The following is a 24,212-nucleotide window of genomic DNA, read 5'->3' on the forward strand; positions in this document are numbered from 1 at the left end:
TTTGATCACATGATTAATAAATATGAATTATTCTATTTTAAAAATCAAGAAATATGTATTTTCTATTAAAAGAAAATATATACTTATTAAAATATCAATAAATTTCGGTGAAATTTTGGTCAATTTGACCGGAACAAAACCAAATGTAACAACTAAAAAAGGACGGAAGGAGTATTTTAACGGTAATTGTAAGAAGCTAATGGCAGTTAACGGAGGGGGTGCATATCGTTCTTGAAATATAAAGTTTTAGGGTTTGATTTGAGTTTTTAAAAGTATGGGTAAAATATCGTTTTTAAACGAAAGATAAGGGTTCAAATTTTAATTACCTCTACATTTATTTATAATAAACATTGTCTAATTAGAACGGTTCATGTTTGAACTCTAACTCCAGCAATTATATACGGTTCATGTTTGAACTCTAACTCGAGCAATTATATTTAAATGAATTGTAATCCTTATTTTTGATCCAAACACACTTAAATTATTTTTTTTATAGTATGCAACTTAAATTTATAATTCTTGCATGTTATACTCCCAAGCGCTTTTCTGTTAATAAATACATACTTTCATATTTTTTAAAATAAATAAATGAATTTTTTCTGAAAAATAAGGTAAGACAAACAAGACCATAAAAATACAAATAAGTAATGTTAACCGTAATTTTTCACGGAGAATCGAATTGGAATTATAAAAATGTAAGCATTACAAAATTTAGATAGCAAAATCTCATGATAAAAGTGGAGGTATCCATGTGTATTTGGACCAAAGTTAAGTATGACAAACCGTAATTAACTCTGTTTAAATTTAAAATTTTATTTTCAAATATAATTTGTGACATTACACGAAAAATGAAGACGAATGTAGCCTTAATTTTTATCGCTTTTCAAATCTCAAATTTTATTATTATGATTGTGAATCAAAAAAATTAATTGAAGTTGTTGTTTGTAATTGTTTAATTGTACTCACATTTGTACCGTAAATTTTATAAACCTGATCCTTTTTATTCGAGGAGATTAAAAAACACTCGGATCTTAGGTACAAACGGGTGAGATTTTAGTAGGTAAATTAACGTCCTAAATGGTGAAGGAATCGTCGTATGCCTTGGAGGATAGATTGTTACGAGCCATACTTGTCATTCAGGTATACTTCAAAAGAAACTTGTCTAAAACTATCTATAGGCGGTAGGCGTCGAGTTATTGATGTGAGATGGATCCAGAAAAGGGTAGTTTCTAGTTATAATCTAGAAACGATTAATGTATATATTTTACAGAAACGTGAAATTAAGGTAGGCGATAAAGTAGCTGGAACACATGGACGTGTAATATCTTGTTTAAGTTTAAATATTCATATAATATGATTTATGCAATGTGATAATGCTTATTAACTTCATATATATTTAATAAATTATATATACCAACATATAATTGTAAGTTTTAATTTAAACTTGTATATTTTATAATATTTTGTTTATTTAGACTAAACGATAATTATTGGAAAATTTGAAATAATAATGATATTTAATGTTAGTGGACCATATCCAGCTCATATTCCTTGGATTATAAACTACCAGGTTAAAAAATAGAAAATACGATACTAGATCATTTTCTGTTCAGATCCGGATCTCAAATATCCAGGATCGGTTTATATCCGAATAAAATGATTGGGGGCCCAAATCTGGACAAGCTAAAAATAATATGATCCGATACTTGAACACTGGGGTATCCGGTATCACCCGTATCATTTTAAAGCCCTACTCCCATCCCATTAATAATGATGGCTCGTCTGCATGCACAAAAATCTTCACCAATCATTGTTTACACCTAAGTAAAAAGCGATTGTTAGTGTGTGCCCGGAAAAACCCTTATTATTATAATAGGGGGCACAAACAGGGATAGTTGTTGGAGTTGTCATTCAATATAATATACTACTCCCTCCGTCCCAGCAGGAAGCTTACGTACACTGTTTGCACGCATTTTGAGGCTCTCGTAAAGTATAGTTCTATAATGTATTTTTAATTTTTTCATTTTTTGAATAAAAGTTTAAACGTCAAACTTTTTTTCGGAATTTTTTTCAAAAATAAATATATAATGTAAGTATACTTTATAGGAGCATTAAAATGCGTGCCAAAAAGTAACGTAAAGAACCTGGTGGGACGGAGGGAGTAATTTACTAAAAATTGAATTGCTTATAAAGAAAACACACTAGAATCCTGTTGGAGGTAGGGCTGCTCATGGGTTATTCAACCCGTTAGAATTAACCCAACCCAACTTTGTATTGGGCCGACCAAATCGACCCATTCAAAATTATGGGTTAATTGGGTTGATTTTTAATTGGGTTGTTCATAATGAGTTGGGTCAAAATTTGGCTATTAAAAACCTTGAACCAACACAACCCAGTCCAGTAATGAAGCTCAATCCATTTCATATCTGCTAAATTACAACAGCCCGATTTAAAACATGGATTAGAGTTATAAACTTCAAAGACATGCATATCTTGTCGTCGCGTCCCCGTCCCCACCTGACTCAATCTTATTATCTTCTCGATCTTTAGCTTGAGCTGGTAACTGAATTAACCGGAGAGTATTGGTAATGCATACTAAAGTACTCAAGTGAGCTATTTAAACTAAACATTTCAATATGTTCCGCAACATAAAATTTAAAATACGTCTGTACATGGGAGGCAAACAACTAGCAAATTTAGGACATCTGTAATAATCATTCATATTAGCCATCGAGAATGTAGCATTCGTACTGTCATGATATGATTGCGACATGTTTTTACAACCCGACCAACCCAACCCTAACCAACCCAACCATCAGACAATTAGTAAGGTTGGGTTTTTAATTTTTTTTAATGATTAATGGGTTAATATTTTATATCCCACATTAAATGGATTGGGTCGCTTTAATGGTTGAAACTGGGCCGACCCAGCTCATGTGCAACCCTAGTTGGAGGTAGGCCTGTAAATGGATCGGATATCCGATCCGACCTGATTCGATCCGTAGTTAAATAAATGGATATGGATCCTTATTAAAAAAATCCGATCTGCTAATAATCCGATCCGATAATAATCCGGTCCGATAAAGAATGGATATGGATATGGTCAAATCCGATCTGTTAACGATCCGATCCGATTCATGCTTAACTATATTATATATTTTATATTATATTGTATTATAATATAATATATTATTATTAATATATGAGTACATACAAAATAAAAATTTCTAAAGATACATGACAAAATCCTAAATCATATTTTCTTATAATCGATCTCCTAATTCTTGACATAGCTCTCACTCTTGTTATCCGGTTACTCTGATAATCACTCTTTTTTTATGTATAGTGAGTATAAACATAGGAGCCGACTCTTCCACTTAAAACCTCCTCAATCACCTGGTTTCGTATTTAAGACATATTTATCAATTTTAATCCTTATTAATAGAGGAGCAAATCATAATTTGCTTACTCTAAAAGTATTAAGCAACTTATTTATTATTTTTCTATTTACTTGATAAATTCTGTGTTGAAGTTTTTATAGGAACAACCAACAAAGTTTTTATTAAATACTATTTTATTAGTTTTTTTTTACCTATTACGCTAAAGTTTATGAATTAATATAGCTAGAAAATGTCACTTTTTTTGTATGGAAGTTAAAAAATTGTTCACGGAGAAAAAATATATTTCATAATTTTTAGTGGATCGGGGCTCCGATCCGATTATCCATGATCCGAGTGGACCGGATATGGATTGACTTGTAAAATATCCGACTCCTGATCCGATCCGATTCGAATCCGACAAATTTAAATGGATTAGGATATGGATTTAGCTAGATCCGATCCAAATCCGATCCGTTTACAGGCCTAGTTGGAGGTGCTTGAAAAGCAAGTCCAACAATGTTTTAAGATAATATGTAAGATCAAAATTTAAGGCATATTTCAACAATGTCATAATGACCCCTTAAAATACAGGGACATCCAACAAGCGTTTGATTTTTAAGACATCACTTTACATGTCCTGAATTATTTATTATCAATAAAAGATTAGTTTCTCTCCATTTTAAAACATATTTGACCTCTCATCCTTTTTGTTTCTGTCCTGTGCTATTTCAAATATATATTATTATTTTAATAAAACACAATTATAAAATATATTGTTGGAGTTCATTTACCCAAGTCATTTACTAAATCACTTGGACACTATTTTTTAATATATATATATATATATATATATATATATATATAATTATTTGTTAGGGATATTGTCGAACTTTTCCTAAGACTTCATTAGTATATTATTAGAGTACTATTTCGTTTCCAATACCTCAAAAAAAAAATTTAAAAATTATTTTAGAATATTGTTGTATTTTGTAGAGAAGCGTCGTGGAGACCATCATAATTATTTTTTTTCTTTTTTGTCATCGACACTCAAAATTTACATTTGGACCGTTTGAGTTAACTTCAAATAAATGACTTCTTACTTAAATCAAAGAAGTGGAATATAAATGAGAAATAATTAAGTTAATAAAATGTTTGGAAAAAAAAATAGAAACTATAAGAGAGAAGTTAGCTTTCTCAGTTTTTTAAAATATTTTTACTTATTTACACAAACGAACGAAGAAAAACAGAATTGAGAAAAAAATAACTTCGCTCGAATAAACGGGGCCATTGATTAGAAAAATAGACAATAGACCCCCATAATTCAAGTCCTGAACTGTCAAATAATAAAGCAAGACCGACATGTTGCTGTAGCATGTAGGAACACAAACCCAATTTTATTGTAAAATCCATAGATTCCTGGTGGATGCAGATTGCAGAGTCCAGGTCTTTCCCTTTCTCTCTTTTCCCCGCCCTGTATCTATCTATTTATATCTCCATCCTTTCCATTTTTTAATCTTCATAATTATCCATATATTATTCCTTATTCTCATCTCAAATTATAATTAATCGATTCAACGCTGGATGGTAATGTACGTGCCTGAATCTCATGAGCACGATCCTTCAATTTCGTATATTAGGTTTGTTCTTCGCCTTGTTATAAGCCCTAGAATGTTTCCAATTCGCGTGCTAAGTCCTTGAATTATTGCAATTTGCTTAGTTTATTCGATTATTACGAACATTTACATATAATTTATGGTGTTGGTAGCACTAGCTTCTCGCAAGTTTTAATATCTGAAAGAATGTTAGTATGTTACGACGCGTAGGATTATGATTGAATCGATGCCATTTACGACGAGCTGATTGTAGTTCTTCGTGTATTAGAATATCCAGAAGTAGTTCTAACCTGCTTCAAGATGTATAAGCCTGTAATTAGAACCAAGTGATTGCATGTCGTGGTCAATTTGTTTTCGTTAGCAGTCTTTAGTACCCGATGGCTCACAAGAGGTTTACATCGTACACGTAGTAAATTATTATGTTACTTTGTAAGACATTGTCAAATGCAGGATAAAACGTCTTATGTTCATTGCTATTCAGTCTGTGCTATCAGGGATTAGAATTTGTATGTAATATTATTTAAAACTGCAAAAATAAATAGATTCTAAAACATGGCAGTATGTTAAATTGAGCATTTAACTAATACAAGAGCACTTGATATTGCTGACTAGGTTTTGTGTTTCACTTGGATGACTATAATATTTATCTGTGATGAACCATGTTTAATGGTATCTGCTATATGTGTTAGCAATTATGTATTTTAAATAGTTAAGAATATATATAAGATACTTTAACTCTATACGTTTATGTAAAACCACATGGCGTAGCTGGTGAGTGGAAAAACAATATTCCTAAAGATGTCTGCTAGATATTTTATATGGCTCGTTTTTACGTTCTTATTTATTCTTTCAGTTGCAGGACTACTAATTTAAGTTGAGATGTTCTCACTCTCCTGTACCATAAGCTTCTGCAGTGACATGTGTCTTTTCGTGCTGTTTCAACGTTATCCGCTATGCATTTAGTACCGGGTGATAGCCAGCCTGAAGATTGTTCTGAAACAGAACCAATATTAGCTCCCTCTGGTACTGCACTTAGATCTGTGGAATCATCATCAATTGAAATACGAACTGTAGTTGATGATCCTTCTGTGACGTCGGATGTTTTGCAAAGTTACGTGGACGAAAGTTGTAGTCTGGTAAATGCAGACCAGCAACAATGCCGTATCTGCCTTGACAATGGAGGTCAGTTGAATGCTTTATTACATTTATACATGTTCCAGTAGCTAACTAGGATTATGCATCAATTTATTTGGTGGAAACAAGATATGTGAAGATATTTAGTCATTTAATATCATGTCACTCATCCAATAATTTTTAGGTGAAGATTTGATTGCACCATGCCACTGCAGAGGTACCCAGAAGTTTGTGCACAGATCATGTCTTGACAACTGGAGATCAACCAGGGTAACCTTAGTCCAGTGTTTATATATATATTCAATCAACGTACTTGATATTTGTTATTAACTTGTTCCCAGTTTTGTAGAATCCAAGCTATGAGATTATTTATTCTTAGTTATTATTATTATTGTTATTATTGTTGTTGTTGTTATTATTATTATTATTATTATTATTATTATTATTATTATTATTATTATTATTATTATTATTATTATTATTATTATTATTATTATTATTATTATTATTATTATTGCTGCTACTACTACTCCCTCCGTCCCCCTCAGTTGTTTACATTGCGGGATGGGGGTCTCGGCATGCATTCTAATGCTTTCATAATATATAGTTTGATAAATTATTTTGAATTTTTTTTCTTCTGAATAAATATTTACTATCTAAACTTTTATACAGGAAAGAAAAATTTCAAAAAAAAGTTATGAAACTATGTTTTATATGTGCCTTAAAATGCGTGTCGAGTAATGCAAAAAAAGTGTAAAGACATGAGAGGACAGAGGGAGTATTATTTTTACATTTTACAAAATGATTTGGTCTTAGAAGTAAACCTGGTTATGCAAAAAGTGAGTGTGTTATTCACAAATGCAACTTATAAGCTCATGTCAGTTAATTATGCAGGAGGGTTTTGCTTTCTCTCACTGTACAGAGTGTAGGGCCATGTTCATATTACGTGCAAATGTACCACCAGAACGCTGGTGGTTGAGATTGAAATTTCAGTTCCTTGTTGCTAGAGACCATGCATTCATATTTGTTATTGTTCAGCTGGTAAGAACATTTAATTACGTTACCTTGTTCATTTTGTATTATCTATCATGTTTTATAGGTCCTTACCGTGACCTATGTTACATGGACTCAGCTATAACATGCGACAACATGGATACGTATTTAAGTGTCATAAATGCCAATATTCTAAAAACTTTACCGCTCTTCCCTAAAATGTAGTGCTGAGTGTTGAAGCCCATGTCCTAGTGTCTTAGCATGAGGCATGTAAATGCCTGTGTTTTTTTTTTTGTGGGGGAAGAGGGGGGGGGGGGGCTGGTTGATATTGTCCTTTCCAGTACCGTATGTAGTTCTTCAGACCCAGCTACCTGTCCTCCACACACACACACACACACACACACACATATATATATACTGATAATTATTTGTTCATGTAAATGATACTAATTTTCAGCCACACACAAGACCATTTTTACACACTGTTTTTAGTTTAAATTACGGTGTCATTTCACATCTTTCAGGTTGTAGCATTCTTAGGCATCTTGGTGTACAATTTATACGGAGAAGAGCTCAGGGAAATGTTTGGCTATGCAGAACATCCATATGCATTTTATACTATGGCTGGTAAGTTCACGCTTAAGTGCCACCGCATTGAAATTATCCACGTACATAACTTTTCATTTGTCTTAACTCATGTACCCATCAAAATATTGTTGAGTGGGGAATTAGCATTGTTAAGTATGAAGATGAATCAATAAACACAAGATATAGAAGAAAACTATATTCTCCATCAGTATTGTGAAGAGAACAATGAAACTCTGCCTCACAATACTCTCTAGATCTTCGAAGAAACTATTTTCTTGTTGGCTGTTGCTACTTATGAAGATTAAAACCAATCGATAATTCACAGTACTCTCTAAACAACTAAACCCTAGCTGCCTCCTTTATAAAAAAAACTGTCCTATACATCATTCAAGTCTTCAACAACTTAAGGCCTCGATTGCTAAATTATGGGCTCAAACATATAAGGCCTGAAACAAATTTTAGGTTCCAACATACAATGCCTGAAATATATATGTAAACCTCAAAACAAAATTACTAACAAAAATTCTTATATGAGGGCCAAGCCTAGGTTTTAGGTAGAGATGTATAACATGTCCACCTCTTCTTTTCAAAGTGCCTTTCCAATTAGCCTTCCTCTTTTTTCCCTTGGCCTTCGCATCATAGTGGAAAGTTGAAGAATCAGTCAAGGCTACAGATCATGCATCTAGAAGTAAATGCATCATACAATATAAGAGAACTTTTAAAAATAAGCTAAAGTAAAAGGTATTTAGGAGGAGTCTCCTCGGCCCTAGAAAAACCCATGACCAGGGCGCTGAGCAGTTTGCCATCAATATTGCATAGAAGTCGGGAGGTTGAGCGAGCATCAGACTCGAGGCAAAGAATTGTAATATACCCTTTAAGGAATGACCTGGTGCTTCAGACTGTAAAGAACTATTACACAACCGACAACGAATGATGGGTAACTTTTTACAGACAAAGAGACAAAGTTGCAGCAAAAGGTGCACAAATTTTCCGAAAGGGTCACTAAGGAGATACGAGCAGTGAGATTTAGTAGGTAAAATTAACCCCCCAAATGGTGAAAAGATTGTCATATGCCCCGAAGGATTGATTGCTACGAGCCATACTTGGGATTCAGGTGTCTACTATGAAAGAAACTTGTCTAAAACTACCTATAGGCGGTAGGGGTCAAGTTATTGATGCGAGATGGATCCAAAAAGAGGAGCATCTGGTTATAATGCAAAATCGAGCCGTGTATATATTTCACAGTAACGCATAATTATTATTTATATTTTTGAGGCCACAGAAACGTGTAATTAAGGTGGGAGATAAAGTAGTTGGAAGACATGGTAAAAATGGTATCATTTCAAAAAATTTCCACAGACTGCAGTTGTTTAATAGCACTATGATTTTGGATCATATTCAAAAACTCATTATGTGGTTGGAGGAAATTTTGGATCAAATTCAATAACTCATTATGTGATTGAGGGAAACAAAAGAGCGAACATAATGGATCTTCATTGGAGCTCTGATCCAATGGGTTTGATGAAGATCCTGTGTTGGTGATTATTTAAAGATCAAAATTTTGAGTGTTATGATTCAATGGAACTTGTTGTAGTGAATTAAAAGAAGGGTCTATTCCTGGTCTCCTTCACAACTAACCATCATATTAATATATGTATGTGTGTGTGCTCATTCACACGTATATGGGTTTTTTCGCGCTAGAAAGTAAAATTTTAAAATTACAATGAAAATGACATCACTACGTCTAGTGGGAACAAACCACTAGAAGGAAAAAAAAGCAGGGGTTTCCTGGCCCTAACAACTGGCCTTCTCTTTAGAATTTGTTCATATGGTGTGACAGAGACTTTCTCACAACCGCTTTCCATAATCTAGAAGTAAAAAGCTACTCGTGTTAATGATCAATAAAGATCTTGCCTCTATCGAACACTAAGATAGTAATCATGAGCGTCGCAACCGTTCTTGCAACTTCATTGCAACTTGCTTCTTCTCCTCTACTTTCTGAATAAGTTGCCACTGTGCATCCTTGAGCATCCTTGAAGCTGGTTAAAGGCTTTTTTGTGTAAAAGTATCGATAACCACATCCCCATGTGAAGTAGGATTGGTTGATACTTTGGCATTATCCATAGTGATGCTGTGGACATGTCTCGTAGAGGGTTCACAGCTAATCTCAACTGCTGCCTTTAACACTCAATATTCGCAAAGTTAGTTACTTTAAGTTAATATAAAGATTCCCATGTGAGGTAGGACTGTTGATACTTTGGCATTATCCATAAAGATGTTGCAAACATGTCTCCTAGAGGGTTCACAGCTAATCTCAACTGCTGCCTGTAACATTCAATAGTCGCGAAGTTAGTTACTTTAAATTAATATAAGAAAATGTACGCCATTATAAATCATCATCATCATTATTATTTGTATTATATAATATAGGCAAGTGATCAAATAGAAACCAATCTTATTCTAGAAACTAGAAACCACTCCTTCAATCACTGTTTATAACTACAGAAGTCACTAGTTTGTATGCTGTTAATCACTATTTTATACAGTAAATTCATCAGTTTTTATTTTTAATAATTGAGAAAATTTACTTAAGATTGATATTGGTGGTCGATTATTGATGATCAATTATAGTTGTTGGAGATCCATGACGGTAGCAAATGACGGGATGAGGTGTGTGGTGATGGTAGATAGTCATTAGTAGTGGCAAGTTATGATGATAAACGATGATAGGCAAATCATGGTTGCAAGTGACGACGACAGTAGTGGAATGAGTTGATAATAATGCCAGGAGTTTCATCATGTAGTATGATTGAAGATGATGATGATAGTACGTTGTATATATGTTTATTTATATATCTATATTTGTCAGATTTTTCATATATAAGATAGTGATTTCTGATATACAAATAAGTGATTTATGTAGTTAAGAACAGTGATGAAAAACTGGTCAGGGACTAGTTTCTAGTTTTTAGACTAATTTAGTTTCTAGTGGAGTAAGCCCCATATAATATATATAAAATGTGATTCTGATTTAGGATAACATACATATATTATAAATAATTTAACACAAATTTTAATAACAGAGTTGATTTTCGAAACTACTTCTACAGTAGAATAATTCTGGATAATGATAAGGGATATTGTATATGGTATCACTGTACAATTGGCTTTTGTCAATGGTATCATCACATTTTTTCCTTCCATTTGTGGTAACCATGTATGTTTGGTTTTTCTCATATAATGCCCTTATGTTAAGTATAATATAACATATTTGATTTCAGATTGTAAAACAATTTGTATATTTGTAATCTTTGTAAAAAAAATACATGAAATAGACTCTTAAATCATGTAAAAAATTGGAGTCAAAATGAGTGAGATTTAGATGATCAAAGCTCCGTTACACGATTCAAATGTCTATTTCATGTATATTTCGATAAAGATTTCAAATATACAATTTGTTTAATAGTCTTAAATTAATTTTATTATGTTTTACATAACATGAGGGTATTATATGTGAAAAATCAAATGTACGGGATTACCACAAATAGAAGTCAAAAATGTGATGCTACCATAGATAAAAGTCGATTGTATAGTGGTATTATAGAGAATTTCCCTAATTATTATTTTTTTGTTGAATCATGTTGGAATATTGCATAAATTTTCAATAATTTTTGCAAAAAAATAGCATAATTTCGTTTTTGATTTACTAATTAAATTTTATGGGCATATGTAATAAACAATATATGTATTAAGTATATATTCATAGTACTACGAAACTCCATATAAGAGGGCTTGTTATGGAGTGCCCCTATATATATGGGTCCAGGTCCCCAGCATATAAGTGTTAGGGAGCCCTTATCCAACTCCCAATTTTTGTACCGTTGGATGTGTTCACAGACAACTGGGATATTAAAACTTTTTCGCCTATACAACGCTTTTTAATCGTTGTACGTCTTTTTTTTTTTTTTACATGTACAGCGCAGCGCTGTAAGCACAGAACAGGTATAGCCACATTCCAAGCCTCTTTTCCTCCAAGCCAAATTCCACAAAAAGATGATCACAACTGGCATGGCACGAAAACCACCACAACCATCACCAAAGTCAAAGCTTTCTTCACAACAACCATCAAGAAAACACCCACAACTAACCCCATCAACACCATCACCAAGAACACCCACATTGCCACCTTCGACACCTTAAACCCAAACTTCCCTTCTTCCGTCAAGCTAGTCACCACCGGTCCATGCACCACCTTACCCGACTGCCCAGTCGGGTCGTGTTGACCCGCCTCCGACCCGCACTTGACCCAGACCCAACAACAGGTATATCAAACATCTTCCGTAGCTCGTCGGACTTCTTGACATCGCCACCGGTGTAAGGAACGGCACGAGAAGACATAGTTGGTGGGCGTTCTTTAGTGGGCTGTTCGGGTCGACCCGAAACATAGAGGTTGCTGCTGAGCCGGTGAGATGGGAATCTAGTGGCCATTAATGGAGTAACAATCAAGAGAGAGATAATAAGCAATAATACACACACACATACACATATATAGCTGTTTGTCCTTAAAATCGATTCAATGGCCCCTGCCTTCAAAAGAACAAGTGGGTTAGATTTACCAAAAAAATTGTTATTGGACTTCTAAAACTCCGGATATCTACATATACTAATAAAGACCAAATTCTTACCATATATCGGTGCCCCAGCATGGACTGAATTGTTTCTTGGAGCATCTTCTTCATTGTTTACTATTAAAGTACCGTCAAAAAATGATGAGAAGTTAAAAAACATGGTTGCTCCATTTGGAATACAGCTTTGTTTTAGTAACTTTATGGAATTGAAAGATTTGACAATAAATTTGTTTATGATTCTCTGACAACACACATGAGAAAAATGTTAGATTGTTGTGCTCATTGAGACTCTGAAAAGAGGTAGAAAGCGATAATTGTAGAAATGAAAATGGCTAAAGAGTGATAATATAGCAGGTGCGGCGTGCGGTGATAGGTATGGTGATAAGTATGAGGCAAGTATGATTATATAGCATATCCGGCGATAGTTCTGAGGCAAGGGTTTTTTGTGTAAATGAGAGTTGGGCCGAACCTGTTGATATAATAATAATTGGGCCAGACTCGTGTATTTCATAAATATATGTATAATCAATGTAGTGACTTGTATTATAGTAATATTCATGTTGGGTTAAGGTATTTCGGGTTCGGGTCATGTCAAATTTTGCCACCACGGACCATAAAGGTTTGTAGGTTTAAGAATGTGAATGGTGTTTTTCTTTTTCAATACAATAATATAGTCCTTATGTTCTGTACATTGTTTGAGTTGACCGAGTTTATGAGGTGGGTGTGTAGATGACCGTGTTTTCGAGGCTACGTGGTGGTTAATGTTTTTATAATCTTCTAGTGATTTTTAAAATTTTATTTATGCAAGGTATATTTTAAAAGACAAAATTACTCCATTATGCAAATTGCAAAAACAAACCTCATAATTTATTGAAAACTAAATAAGGAAAATGATTACAATTGAGCATATGTTAGTATCATGTGTAGAAACAGAATGAAAAATAAATTTGGCACTCAAATCTGAAGTTGTATACACATAATCTCCAAATCATATCTATATTATACTATTGTACTATTATTATCAAAGTTAAATTTTTTATAAACCGATTAAAATGGGTTGGGTCGTTTTTTACCTCCAACCCGACCGACCCAACCCGTGTTCACCCCTACTACCAACCCCATCTCATTTCATTACCCTTCGGTTATCAATATAAAATTATATTAGTGTTTAGTTCATGTCCTGTTCTTTTAAGCATCCAAACTTGCTACTTCTGCTCTTTCATTTTTTTCCTGTCTACATTTTTCTTGCAGTTTTAGCTATTGTTCTGGTGGGCTTGCTTTATGGATTCTTTATAGCAATAATATGCGGTCAGAGGATTAGTGAGCGTCATCACCATGTTCTTGCCAAGCAAGAGCTGACAAAGGTTTATTTTCTAATTATTTAAATATTTTTATAAGTCAAACTGGAAGGGAGGGCCTTTTCATTTGGGATTCGTGTGTACCAAGTGCTATGGTCAAGCTATAAAAATTTAGCTATTCTGATTAGACAAGCTACATGGTTTTTCTTGGGACTTTCATTCAATCCTTTATTTAGGAAGAAAACTTTTCTCACTCTGTTTGCTGTTCTTCTATCTAAAAGGTTTAGGGAGTGAAGTTGATGACTAATAACCTGATGCAGGACAAGGTTAAGAAAAGGAGTTATAAGCAGGATTTAAAACCTATGTCCGCAAAAAACCAGTAAAACACAGTTTATTAGCATATTCACTCTAAATCATCTATTAACTGATATTATTTAACTCTATGAAATTATGAAATTTACAACTGTTTAAACAGATAACCTAAAAACTTGGTCAAGTAAAATCCCTGATATGGAATTTTATCCTAATTGGTAACTAATTATTCTATGAAATACAAATGAAAGGTAATTAATACATATCTCATCTTTATTAATTTTAATATAATAATTCAGAACAAATTCCTTAATCCCGTATTTCCATGCTTAACATCATGAGTGCTCTATGAATGTCATGCCACTTTTCTTGACGAGAAATTTATATTCTTAGACCAATGAGGAACATGAGCAGATTTGTTGCTTCAAGTTTTTTAGGGCAATAATATGGAACCAGGTATCTTGAGTTATCACAACAGTACTTGAACTTTAAATAAACCTTGCCCATGACAATAAATAAGAATGTTCGTAATAAAAGACTGATGACCAACCTAAAGTGTACATATATGACAACAAAACAAATGGCTTTGGTGTATATTTTTATTCTATGATGACCAATTATCGAGTGTTCAATAATAATCCTTTAGGTTAACTTATTTTTATCTTTAGGATTATGGATGCATATTTATGGATCTGGATACAGGTTATACATATCAGGAACATATTGACTATATTCACACTCATATTATACTTTAGTGGGTTGTGGACAATTTTAAGGTATCATAAGATAATAAAATGTGTTTATTATTTGTTCAATTGGCAATAGTGGTTGGTAATTTATTTGACTCCCTTTGTCCCTTTTAGACGAATATTTGGTTGAATTAATTTGTTTTCTTGACTACTCTTCATAATTGTATTAAATTGAGTTGAATTGTTTGTATGTTTAAATCAGTCAAAGATCGGAATTTGTAATACAAGGGTAATCAATGGAAAATCTATAAAAATACTTTTTGGAAAAAGAGAAAGACAAGTAATTAGGGACAATTTTTTTTCTTCTTTCAAAGAGACATATAAAGGGGTATGGAGGTGTTGTGGACTATCGATTAAGTTGGTAATTGGTTTATATATGTTGTTGACTTGTAGGTCTTCCATATGTTATGTTTGTAGTTAAATCCACTTCTGTAATTAAATAGATTGTTGTTATGTTCATTGATTTTTTGAACGGAGCTTCTTTCATTGGACATGGTAAATTTGGGGATGAACTTTAGTGACATCAACCAAGTCATGCTAACTCTTGAGAGACTTCTCCACATTTAGTGAACACTAGGACACAGCGTTTGTCAATTTAGCCAACATGTTTGTCCACTTTCTGTTTTTTGCAATTAGTGAGTATCTACTTCATGGACATACTGTTATTTTTGTCTTTCAAGCTGTAAATTTTTGTCGTGTCATAACCAGGAATATATAGTAGAAGATCGAGAAGCTAATAAAAATGTTGCGGAGCTTGATGCCAGCCATGTTACAGAGTTAAGAATGTTGGGCCTCTATTAAGCTCAAATCAAGCCTGATTGACATGTTTGGTATGAAACATTTTTATTATGTACAGATAAAATATAACACTGTATATTCTACATTATTGTATCATCATCACCATTTCATATTCTATGTTAATTTGCATTTTGGTTATAATTCCTGTTTGTGAAAGAAACGTCATTGTGGCATTTACATGGGATAGTATGAATATGAACACACCTGTTGTGTGTGGCTGATAAGTCTGATTCACAATTAAATACATGAACCTTTACTTTTTCTCAGATGAGGTAAGAGTAAGGTGGACACATTAGTTAAATGAGTTGTTTTATGGCAATAGAGCAATAGAGGATGAAGGTTAGACTAAGAGGCTCTAGGTGATGCAAATCAGTGTGGCATCAAAAGTATTCATCGTTAAAGTAGTAAGCTAAAGTGAGGTGTTTTTAGGCTTTACCTTCAAAAGTTCATCTGAAATACGGATGAAGCCAGAGTGTAGTTAACTAGTCTTTTAAGTATATCTAGCATGGTAAAAGTTGAGTGATGAAAGGCTGAACCCTTGGCTTGTTTGGATAGAAAGGTTGGATAAGAAGACTTCAAAAATAAATTAATTTTTTTTTTGTATAATGTTAGCAAGGTTACTAATTTATTATTAAGGAAAATACATTATTATTAAAATTATTTTTAAATGTAAATATTCTTACATGATGTGTGTGTGTAGTTTAGTAGTGAGTGTGTGTGTATATATATATGTATGGTCTTACTCCAATATAAACCAAAATAATAAAATTTCTAAATTACATCTAAATATAGCACACATGGTATGCAAGTTGATCGTTGGGAGATGAAGAAAATTACAGTGAAGTCAGATTTCAAAAAAAAAACTCACCAATTGACGGGAAAAATCAAATTTAAAACGGAGGGGATTATGTGGGATCACGTGTGAGTGAGTGTATTTTAATTGTGTGTGGTGACTTCCAGGAGCCATTTGATTAGATTCATCTAAGGGCGTAGATGAAGTTTGTAGTTTGTACTCTAATTTGGTTTGTATTTGAGTAATCGCATATATATATAAATAAATAAATATATATATATATATATATATATATATATATATAAACTAACTTACTGTGTGTGTGTATAGAGTTAAGTTCTGTGGTGTAAACAAAAACATTGGAGTATTGGAGTAGAGAATTGGAAGAAATATAATCTAGTCATATAAATTTAAATTTTTTTTTGTCTTACAATATTTGTAAACATTCGACGACCTACAGATTATGTTCTACGATATAAACATTGTAATCAGAACGTAGGACAATTACTTTTATAAATCACAGAACACTATATTCTGCAATATAACTAATAAGCAGAACATGAATTTTAATACTTGTTAAAGTTGAAAAATAATATTGATTGATTGATAATTTTGTTTAAAATAACTTATAAATGATGAATTACATAAAAATTTGGATAATGAAAGATATTATTTTTGATTAAACTAAAAAATTATAACTCGTACTCCAGTACTCCGATGTTTTTGTCTACTCCATAGAACTTAACACACTTTCTCTCTCTCTCTCTCATATATATATATATATATATATATATATATATATATATATATATATGGGCTTAGAGCAAGTCCAAGAGATGCCCTATATCATGTCCTAAGTTATAATTTAGGGCAATTGATGAAAAAACTTGATCCAACAGTGTCCTACTGATGCCTTATATCACTAGGACAAACTCCTCAAGCCCTATTTTTGGGGCACATCTCTCCTTGCCCTATTCTATTTTTTATTATAAATTCTCATGAACACTCTCATTCTCTCTCTACTTTATGTTATGCTTTAATGATGAAAGAGAGTTTTTAATAATAAAATATTATACATATTGTGAGAATAAGGCACATTGTTGGAGTTCAATTTAGTAAAACATGTCCTAAATCACTAGGACATGATATTTTATATTATATTTAGGGCTTTCACTAGGACACTCTTGGACTTGCTCTTACTCCACTAGAAACTAAATTAGCCTAGAAACTAGAAACTAGTCCTTGGACAGTTTTTCACCACTGTTTTTAACCACAGAAATCACTCATTTGTATATCAAAAATCATTATTTTATAGATGCAAAATCTGACAAATATAAATATATAAATACACATATAGACAACGTATATCATCATCATCTTTAATCATACTGCATTGATGAAACTCCTAGCATCATTACGAACCCCTTCCACTATTGCCGCCGTCACCTACAACCACGATTTGTCTATCACCATTTATCATTGTAACTTGCCCTACTAACGACTATCTACCATCACCACACACCTCATCCCGTCATTTGCTACCATCAGGGACCTCCTACAACTATAATTGATCATCAATAATTGACCACCAATATTAATCATAAGTAAATATTCTCAATTATCAAAAATAAAAACTGATGATTTCACTGCATAAAATAGTGATTAACAGCACAAAAATTAGTGATTTCTGTAGTTATAAATAGTGATCGTATGAGTGGTTTCTAGTTTCTAGAATAACATTGGTTTCTATTTGATCACTTGCCTATATATATATATATATATATATATATATATATATATGTGCAAGTGCTCAAATACAAATAACTTAGTGTATAAACTACAAACCTCAATATAAACCCTTGGATGAATCTAATTAAAGAGCATCTTCAATGCGACAGACCATTTCCCATATTTTTTATCCCACCAAGATGACACATAAGCACGGACTGGGATTTAGAAAAATGTTGCCAAGTCCCTGCAACATAAAGGAGCCCGTATTATTCAACAAGTCCGTACTGCATGCATACGTTTAATATTAAAATAAGTGAATAATATAGGAAGAGTGTCTAAAATAATATTTAAAGGACATCAGGTAAGTAACCGGTCCTGGCCACCATGGTGGGCATGGCCATTAGTTAGTTTGTTTATACAATGGTAAAAGAAAAAATAAATGTTGGCCAAGTCTTTTCACGAGTCTCGGGGAAGGAGTTGGGCTTCCATTGGAGCTGCTCTAACGGCCCCGCAGGGGCAACCACACACAAATCAAATACACCCTCTCACACACAATCCCACCTAATCTCCTCCATTATTAATTTGATTTTCACTTCAATTGGTAAACTTTTTTCAAAATCCAACTTCACTGAATTTTTATTCATCTCCCAACAATCAATTTGCATACTATATGCGCTATATTTCAATTTGATTTAGAGATTTTTTTATTTTAGTTTGTAATTTGTACTCTAAGAAGGTTTGTACTAGAGTAAGACACTATATATATATATATGAGTTAATGACACTTTGTAACCCCTAAGTTTGCTCCAAATCGCAGTTTAGTACCTAAACTTTAAAACGTGTCAATATGCACCATAAACTTAACATTCCCGTGCAAGTTGTAACCCCTAGTCACCATGGTTGTTACGTCGGTAAGTCGAGTCGAGTCGACCGGAGTGTCCGGCAAGTCGAGTCGTGACTAGTCGTGACTAGTCGTAGACTAGTCGACACTAGTCGACAAAGTATAAAATTAGTAATTTTATATATATCTACATATTCTACACTTCTACACACAATTGACTGCACAAATAGGATTATAAGAAGCAAAGTAAACTAAGACCTATAGCAAATCTTTGTAGTGTGAGGAAAGCCGTAGCAAATCTTGTAGCTGCTGTTCTCACAAGGTCTATCCCTAATGTCTTCTCCCTCATTGCACTTAAGAGTCGACCTTGCCTATACACAAAGGTGGTTATATTTCTGCCATGTGTGATGGTTGAATCAAACTCCTTCAACTTGGCAATATCCTCTAACATTAGGTCTAAGCAGTGTGCGGCACAAGGAGTCCAATAAAGTGTAGGAATACGGCGACATAATAATCCTCCCGCGGCTTTAAAATTAGCACCATTGTCTGTCACAACCTATATAATTATGTCATTACTCATTAGTATTCACCTAAACAACAATACTTAGAGATAATGTAAGAAATAAAGTAATTATGTCATTAGTATATACCTGAACAACAATGTCTCTTCCAATCTCATCAATCTGTTTTTCAAACAGATTTGCCAACATAACAGCATCCTGAATTTCACTTGAAACATCAACTGATTTGAGGAAAAAGGTCCCCTCTGGACTGTTTACAAGGAAATTAATCAAGTGTCTCCCCCTCTTATCTGACCATCTATCAGACATTAGTGTACATCCATACTGCCTCCAAGCTTTTTCGTGTCTTTCCCTTAGCTTGTCTGTCTCTTTCTTTGCTTTCTCAAGTAGTGGAACCCGCAACTCATGATAGCTTGGCGGCTTTAAACCAGGTCCAAACTGCCCAATAGACTCAACCATAATCTCATAACTCCTAGAGTTTGCAGCATTGAATGGTATGCCACATTCATAGAAAAAGTTGGCTATATGCATTTTCACTCTATCCTTCTCTTCTTCAGATTTTGTGCAGTTTTCAATAGTTGTTTGAGATGGACCCTTGTTGTGTCTCTCCTCAACTACTTCTTCAGGTGTCTTTCGGATCATAGAAGATATCGACTTGGCTGATTTTGTTGCTGGTATTTGGAAAACATTCTTCCTTTTAGATGTTGTTTCCTCCTGGCTGCGCATATTAGAGGCAGCAGTAGATGCAGCTTGTACTGGAACCTCATCATCGTCAACATTCATATCATCATCCATTGTCACCGGCTTCTTCGCAACTTTATCAATATACTCCTTCATTTCTTTCTGAATTGCTGTTGTAGTTTTCAAACACATTGCTACATCCGGATATCCTCCCGCAAGGTGCTGCTTCAATCTTCTTACCCCTGAACACACATTTTTTTTACAAAGGTTGCACTGCACCACATTTTTATTGTTCAAATCAGGCCAGAAACCGTATTTCCATCCCGGGTCAGTTGACTTGGCCTTCCGTTTAGGGTCTTTAAACGGATCATAATTAGGATCAGTTGGGTCAGTTGTGTCCCCCATTTTCTGTTATCCTGGAGGCTGGAACATTGAACAATGAACAAAAAACAAAAAACAAGTGTATTAATTCCATTATCTGTTCAATAAGTGTGTGTGTAATATATATTGTTTGACTGTGTGTATATATACATACAACTATTCTGTGTATATATACATATATGACTCAGTGAGTCTGTGTATATATATGTGTTATGTATGTATAAATGAGTGTGGGTACTCTGTTTTTGCAAATAATATGAACCATACCTGTGAAAATTTGAAGTTGGAGGCCACTGGAGGTGAATTAGGGCGACTGGAGGCGATTCGATGCGCGACTCGTAGATCTGAGTTGAACTAGGGCGATTGAACCAGTCGGGCTTCTTTTAATACCTTGGGCTGGGTTTTTTTTTGCGAATCTGGGCTTTTTTTTCAAATCTGGGCTTTTTTTTAAAATCTGGAACCAGTCGGGCGACTGGGTCGACAAGTCCGTTCGACAAGTCGACCCAGTCGACCAGTCGGGTACCAGCCGAACGAAATCTTTACAAATAGCCAGTCGAGGAGGCCAGTCGACCGGCCTCCACCGACTGCTCGACTAGTCGTCGACTAGTCGCGACTAGTCGAGCGACGTAACAACCATGCTAGTCACTATTCCGTTCAAATCTACCGTTAACTTTAACTGTTTGAGCGGTAACTGTGTGTATATCAGTTTCTAACAGCTACTTTACCCACTGTGACCCCTCAAAAACTATGTATTATATTTTGAAATTATTTCTGAACATACACAATGATGTAAAAAAAATTTAAAATAATTTTAAAAATATAAATTTTCAGATTCTAAATCTAGATACATATTTTTAAAATTATTTTAAATTTTTTTTACATCGTTGTGTGTGTTCAGAAATAATTTCAAAATATAATACATAATTTTTGAGGGGTCAGAATGGATAAAGTAGCTGTTAGAAACTAATATACACACAGTTACCGCTCAAACAGTTAAAGTTAACGGTAGATTTGAACGGAATAGTGACTAAGGGTTACAACTTGCACGGGAATGTTAAGTTTAGGGTGCATATTGGCACGTTTTAAAGTTTAGGTACTAAACTGCGATTTGGAGCAAACTTAGGGGTTACAAAGTGTCATTAACTCTCTCTCTCTATATATATATATAAATAATCCTACTGTACGAGAATCCAAAATGAAATAAAAACTAAAATTTACATATAATGAAAAGCCCAAAACAAGCTTAATTCTACCAAGCCCAGTTACATTTAGTGATTCCCACAGTTATATTTAGTAATTTTTCAGATTCAAATAGATATATCCAACCACCACCACTGATTCCGGTCACCACCGACCTCCCACGATTTATTGCAACTAGGGGGCATTAATTGCTTTAATTTAAAACAATAATAATAAATGCATAGAGTTGTTTGGAAATTGTATAGTTTGAGAGCAGAAGAGAGTGAGTTTGTTGAAGAAGAAGCAGAATAATCAGATGATTAAGAAGGAAGCTTGTCACAAAAGAAAAAAGGAAAGAGGTTGGTGAGCAAAGGAGAAGGAAATTGGGAGTTGTGAATGGAGGTTGAGGTAGGGAAGAGGGAGGAAGGAAATGGTGCAACAACAGTTGTCGCAGAAGCTAATGGATTGGTGGTGTTTGGATTGGTGGGTCGCTCGGAGAAGGAGATGAGCGATGGTGTGGTGAAGTTGTGTTTGATCGGGAGTCGTGAATGGTGGGTGTGTTGGGTGGTAAATAAAATAGTTAGATTTAAAAAGATTTTTGTGGTCCATATTCAGTTAGGTGTAAAAAATGAGTGGTTCATAGTAGTTTCTAGTTTCTATTCTAAATGTGGTTCCTATTTAATTATATATGTGTGTGTATTATGATATAGCAAAAAAGTTTAAAAGTAAATTTGCAAAAAACTTTCTTTTGCAAAATTATGGTTTTGCAACTAAATGCGACAAAAAGTCAACCTCCAATACAATCGAAATCAAATTCATTATCTCTCGAAAAAAGCTGCTTTGAATTGCATTTGGTTGCAAATCGTACAAAGAAAAGTTGCATGTAGTTGCTTTTCGTTGTAAACCATATCTTTGCGATTGTTTCAAAAGATAGTAGAATCGCAAAAAAAAAATTAATTAGAAAAACCAACATAATTGGTGATTTCAAAAATAATTACATTATGTATATAAAAAAAAAGTATTAATAAATTTATTAGATACCTTTTTGTTTGTCCATAAAACTCTTTTTTTACCTTACGGAATAAAGAAATCAATTTCACTATGTTACATGTTTGAATACCACGAATAAGTAAGTACGCAGTACTATATATGAATATTTGAAAAAATGGGAAAGTAAGTGAAGTTCTATTATGATCATCGACTTCTACAATGTTAACAATCAGTAGTGTAAGAACGAAGCAAGCCACACGGCGACACTCAATCTTCAGGGGAAGTAGTTGAAGGTGCTGACGCAAACGTCTGGCAACCCTTTTGAATACCCCTAAATCAGGGTGTTCAAAACTCACAGAAATCAGTAAGATATTCATCCTCCAATCCTTCATTAACCCCCAAAAATTAACCTTCTTCCCCCGATATTTCCCAAACAGGAGTTCAAAATTTATTTCCTTTCGATCCAACCCATTTCTCACCGACCGCCACACCCTAAAGGTTCTTTTCTATGAAGCGATCAGAGGAGTAAGTTTTGTGTATTGTTTTTCCTCTCTATTATATATTGCAATTTAACATTTTTATTTTAGTGTTCTGTGGCTCTGCTGGCTTACAGTCTTCAGTCTTTACATTCAGCCTCTTCTGTCCTCTTAATATTTATTTTATTACTTTTTTAACAATTCATATTGTGATGTATGTACATGTTTCTATGTATCAAGGCTATTCATTAGTTTAGGCATCTGTTTCTGATTTTATTTATATTTTAATTCTTGTTATTCCCTGATTTATACACGGGTAGGAAACATCACTATGATAATTATATGTAATGTTATTATTGGTAAACACCAGTTACATAGAAACTCAATGTAGAAAATGTTGAGGCCATTGATTATTGACCTGTGGATGAGAACAAATATTCTTTGCTGTTTAAACTTCAAAATAGAAGCTAGCAACTTGAACAACCATGCTTCTCAGACTTGTTGTGAGTTCTTTATAGTTAATCCAGGACACAAGCACCTCATCTTTATTTAATCCTCTTTAATCTTTGTCTTCTATCTAATTATAGAGTAACTTTCCTATATATCAAGAGCACCAAAGTATGCAGCTGCTGTAGATGCTGGTTGGATTAACTTCTATTTCTTTTTGTCTTTGTTAACTATGTTCATTAACCTGTCTAGGTCGTTTATGCTTCTAGATGGTTCTTCGGCAGCCAGTAGATGGTCATGAAGAAAGTTGCGGATTGCTTCCAATATGTGACCAAACTCCCTATGTGTGGAGCCTTTTTAGTCATTTGTGTTGTGGATGATTTGTGATTTATTTCTCCCATTTACCACCAGTGATCGAGTGTTTCCATTGTTAAGCATCTGAAAGAAACAATTGTTTGCTTAATAGTTCCCTCCTTGAACGTTCTTGTACGTAAAATGGCCCTTGATCTGAGAACCTAGTGTTGGCTCTCAATGTTGTAAGATACTGCTGATTTGTTGATTCATTATCGTTGTTACCAACAGCATATCTGCATCTTAAACCACATAGATCAGTACTAACCAACTGGGCAATATGTTTTGGCTTCATAGACATAGCCCTGAACCATTTTTTTTTTCCAGC

General features: G+C 33.6%; 2 protein-coding genes across 12 annotated transcripts; one reads left to right on the forward strand and one right to left on the reverse strand.

Annotated features, from left to right (window-relative positions):
* The first annotated feature begins 4,704 nt into the window (after window positions 1-4,704).
* On the forward strand, window positions 4,705-24,117 carry LOC108228038 (uncharacterized). 10 transcript variants are annotated; one of them, XM_017403503.2, is made up of 8 exons: window positions 4,705-4,823; window positions 5,847-6,175; window positions 6,312-6,397; window positions 7,010-7,168; window positions 7,645-7,747; window positions 13,588-13,700; window positions 15,404-15,525; window positions 23,786-24,117. In XM_017403503.2, the coding sequence occupies exons 2-7, from the start codon at window positions 5,947-5,949 to the stop codon at window positions 15,494-15,496; spliced, it is 783 nt and encodes a 260-aa protein (XP_017258992.1). In that variant the 5' UTR covers window positions 4,705-4,823; window positions 5,847-5,946; the 3' UTR covers window positions 15,497-15,525; window positions 23,786-24,117. The 10 variants fall into 10 exon arrangements, with proteins under 10 accessions (XP_017258992.1, XP_017258994.1, XP_063934982.1 ...); XM_017403505.2 differs by having other exon boundaries at window positions 4,716-4,823; window positions 5,908-6,175; XM_064078912.1 differs by having other exon boundaries at window positions 4,721-4,823; window positions 5,908-6,175; window positions 7,022-7,168.
* On the reverse strand, window positions 18,917-21,080 carry LOC108225907 (uncharacterized). 2 transcript variants are annotated; one of them, XM_064078908.1, is made up of 3 exons: window positions 20,709-21,080; window positions 19,509-20,483; window positions 18,917-19,414 (listed from the first exon to the last, which is right to left on the reverse strand). In XM_064078908.1, exons 2-3 carry the CDS (start codon window positions 20,463-20,465, stop codon window positions 19,091-19,093), a joined length of 1,281 nt encoding a protein of 426 aa, XP_063934978.1. In that variant the 5' UTR covers window positions 20,466-20,483; window positions 20,709-21,080; the 3' UTR covers window positions 18,917-19,090. The 2 variants fall into 2 exon arrangements, with proteins under 2 accessions (XP_063934978.1, XP_017256350.2); XM_017400861.2 differs by lacking the exon at window positions 20,709-21,080 and having other exon boundaries at window positions 19,509-20,535.
* Window positions 24,118-24,212: the final 95 nt, after the last annotated feature.

Source organism: Daucus carota, chromosome 6 (assembly GCF_001625215.2).
Source record: "Daucus carota subsp. sativus chromosome 6, DH1 v3.0, whole genome shotgun sequence".
Taxonomy (NCBI): domain Eukaryota; kingdom Viridiplantae; phylum Streptophyta; class Magnoliopsida; order Apiales; family Apiaceae; genus Daucus; species Daucus carota.

Bases quoted from the DNA above. Each gene is read 5' to 3' on its own strand.
- LOC108228038 (XM_017403503.2), top strand. From the start codon at position 5,947: ATGCATTTAGTACCGGGTGATAGCCAGCCTGAAGATTGTTCTGAAACA. The intron at 7,169-7,644 runs GTAAGAACATTT...CACATCTTTCAG, and splicing joins TATTTGTTATTGTTCAGCTG to GTTGTAGCATTCTTAGGCAT. The intron at 7,748-13,587 runs GTAAGTTCACGC...TTTTTCTTGCAG, and splicing joins TGCATTTTATACTATGGCTG to TTTTAGCTATTGTTCTGGTG.
- LOC108225907 (XM_064078908.1), bottom strand. From the start codon at position 20,465: ATGGGGGACACAACTGACCCAACTGATCCTAATTATGATCCGTTTAAA. The intron at 19,415-19,508 runs GTATATACTAAT...ATAATTATATAG, and splicing joins GAAGAGACATTGTTGTTCAG to GTTGTGACAGACAATGGTGC.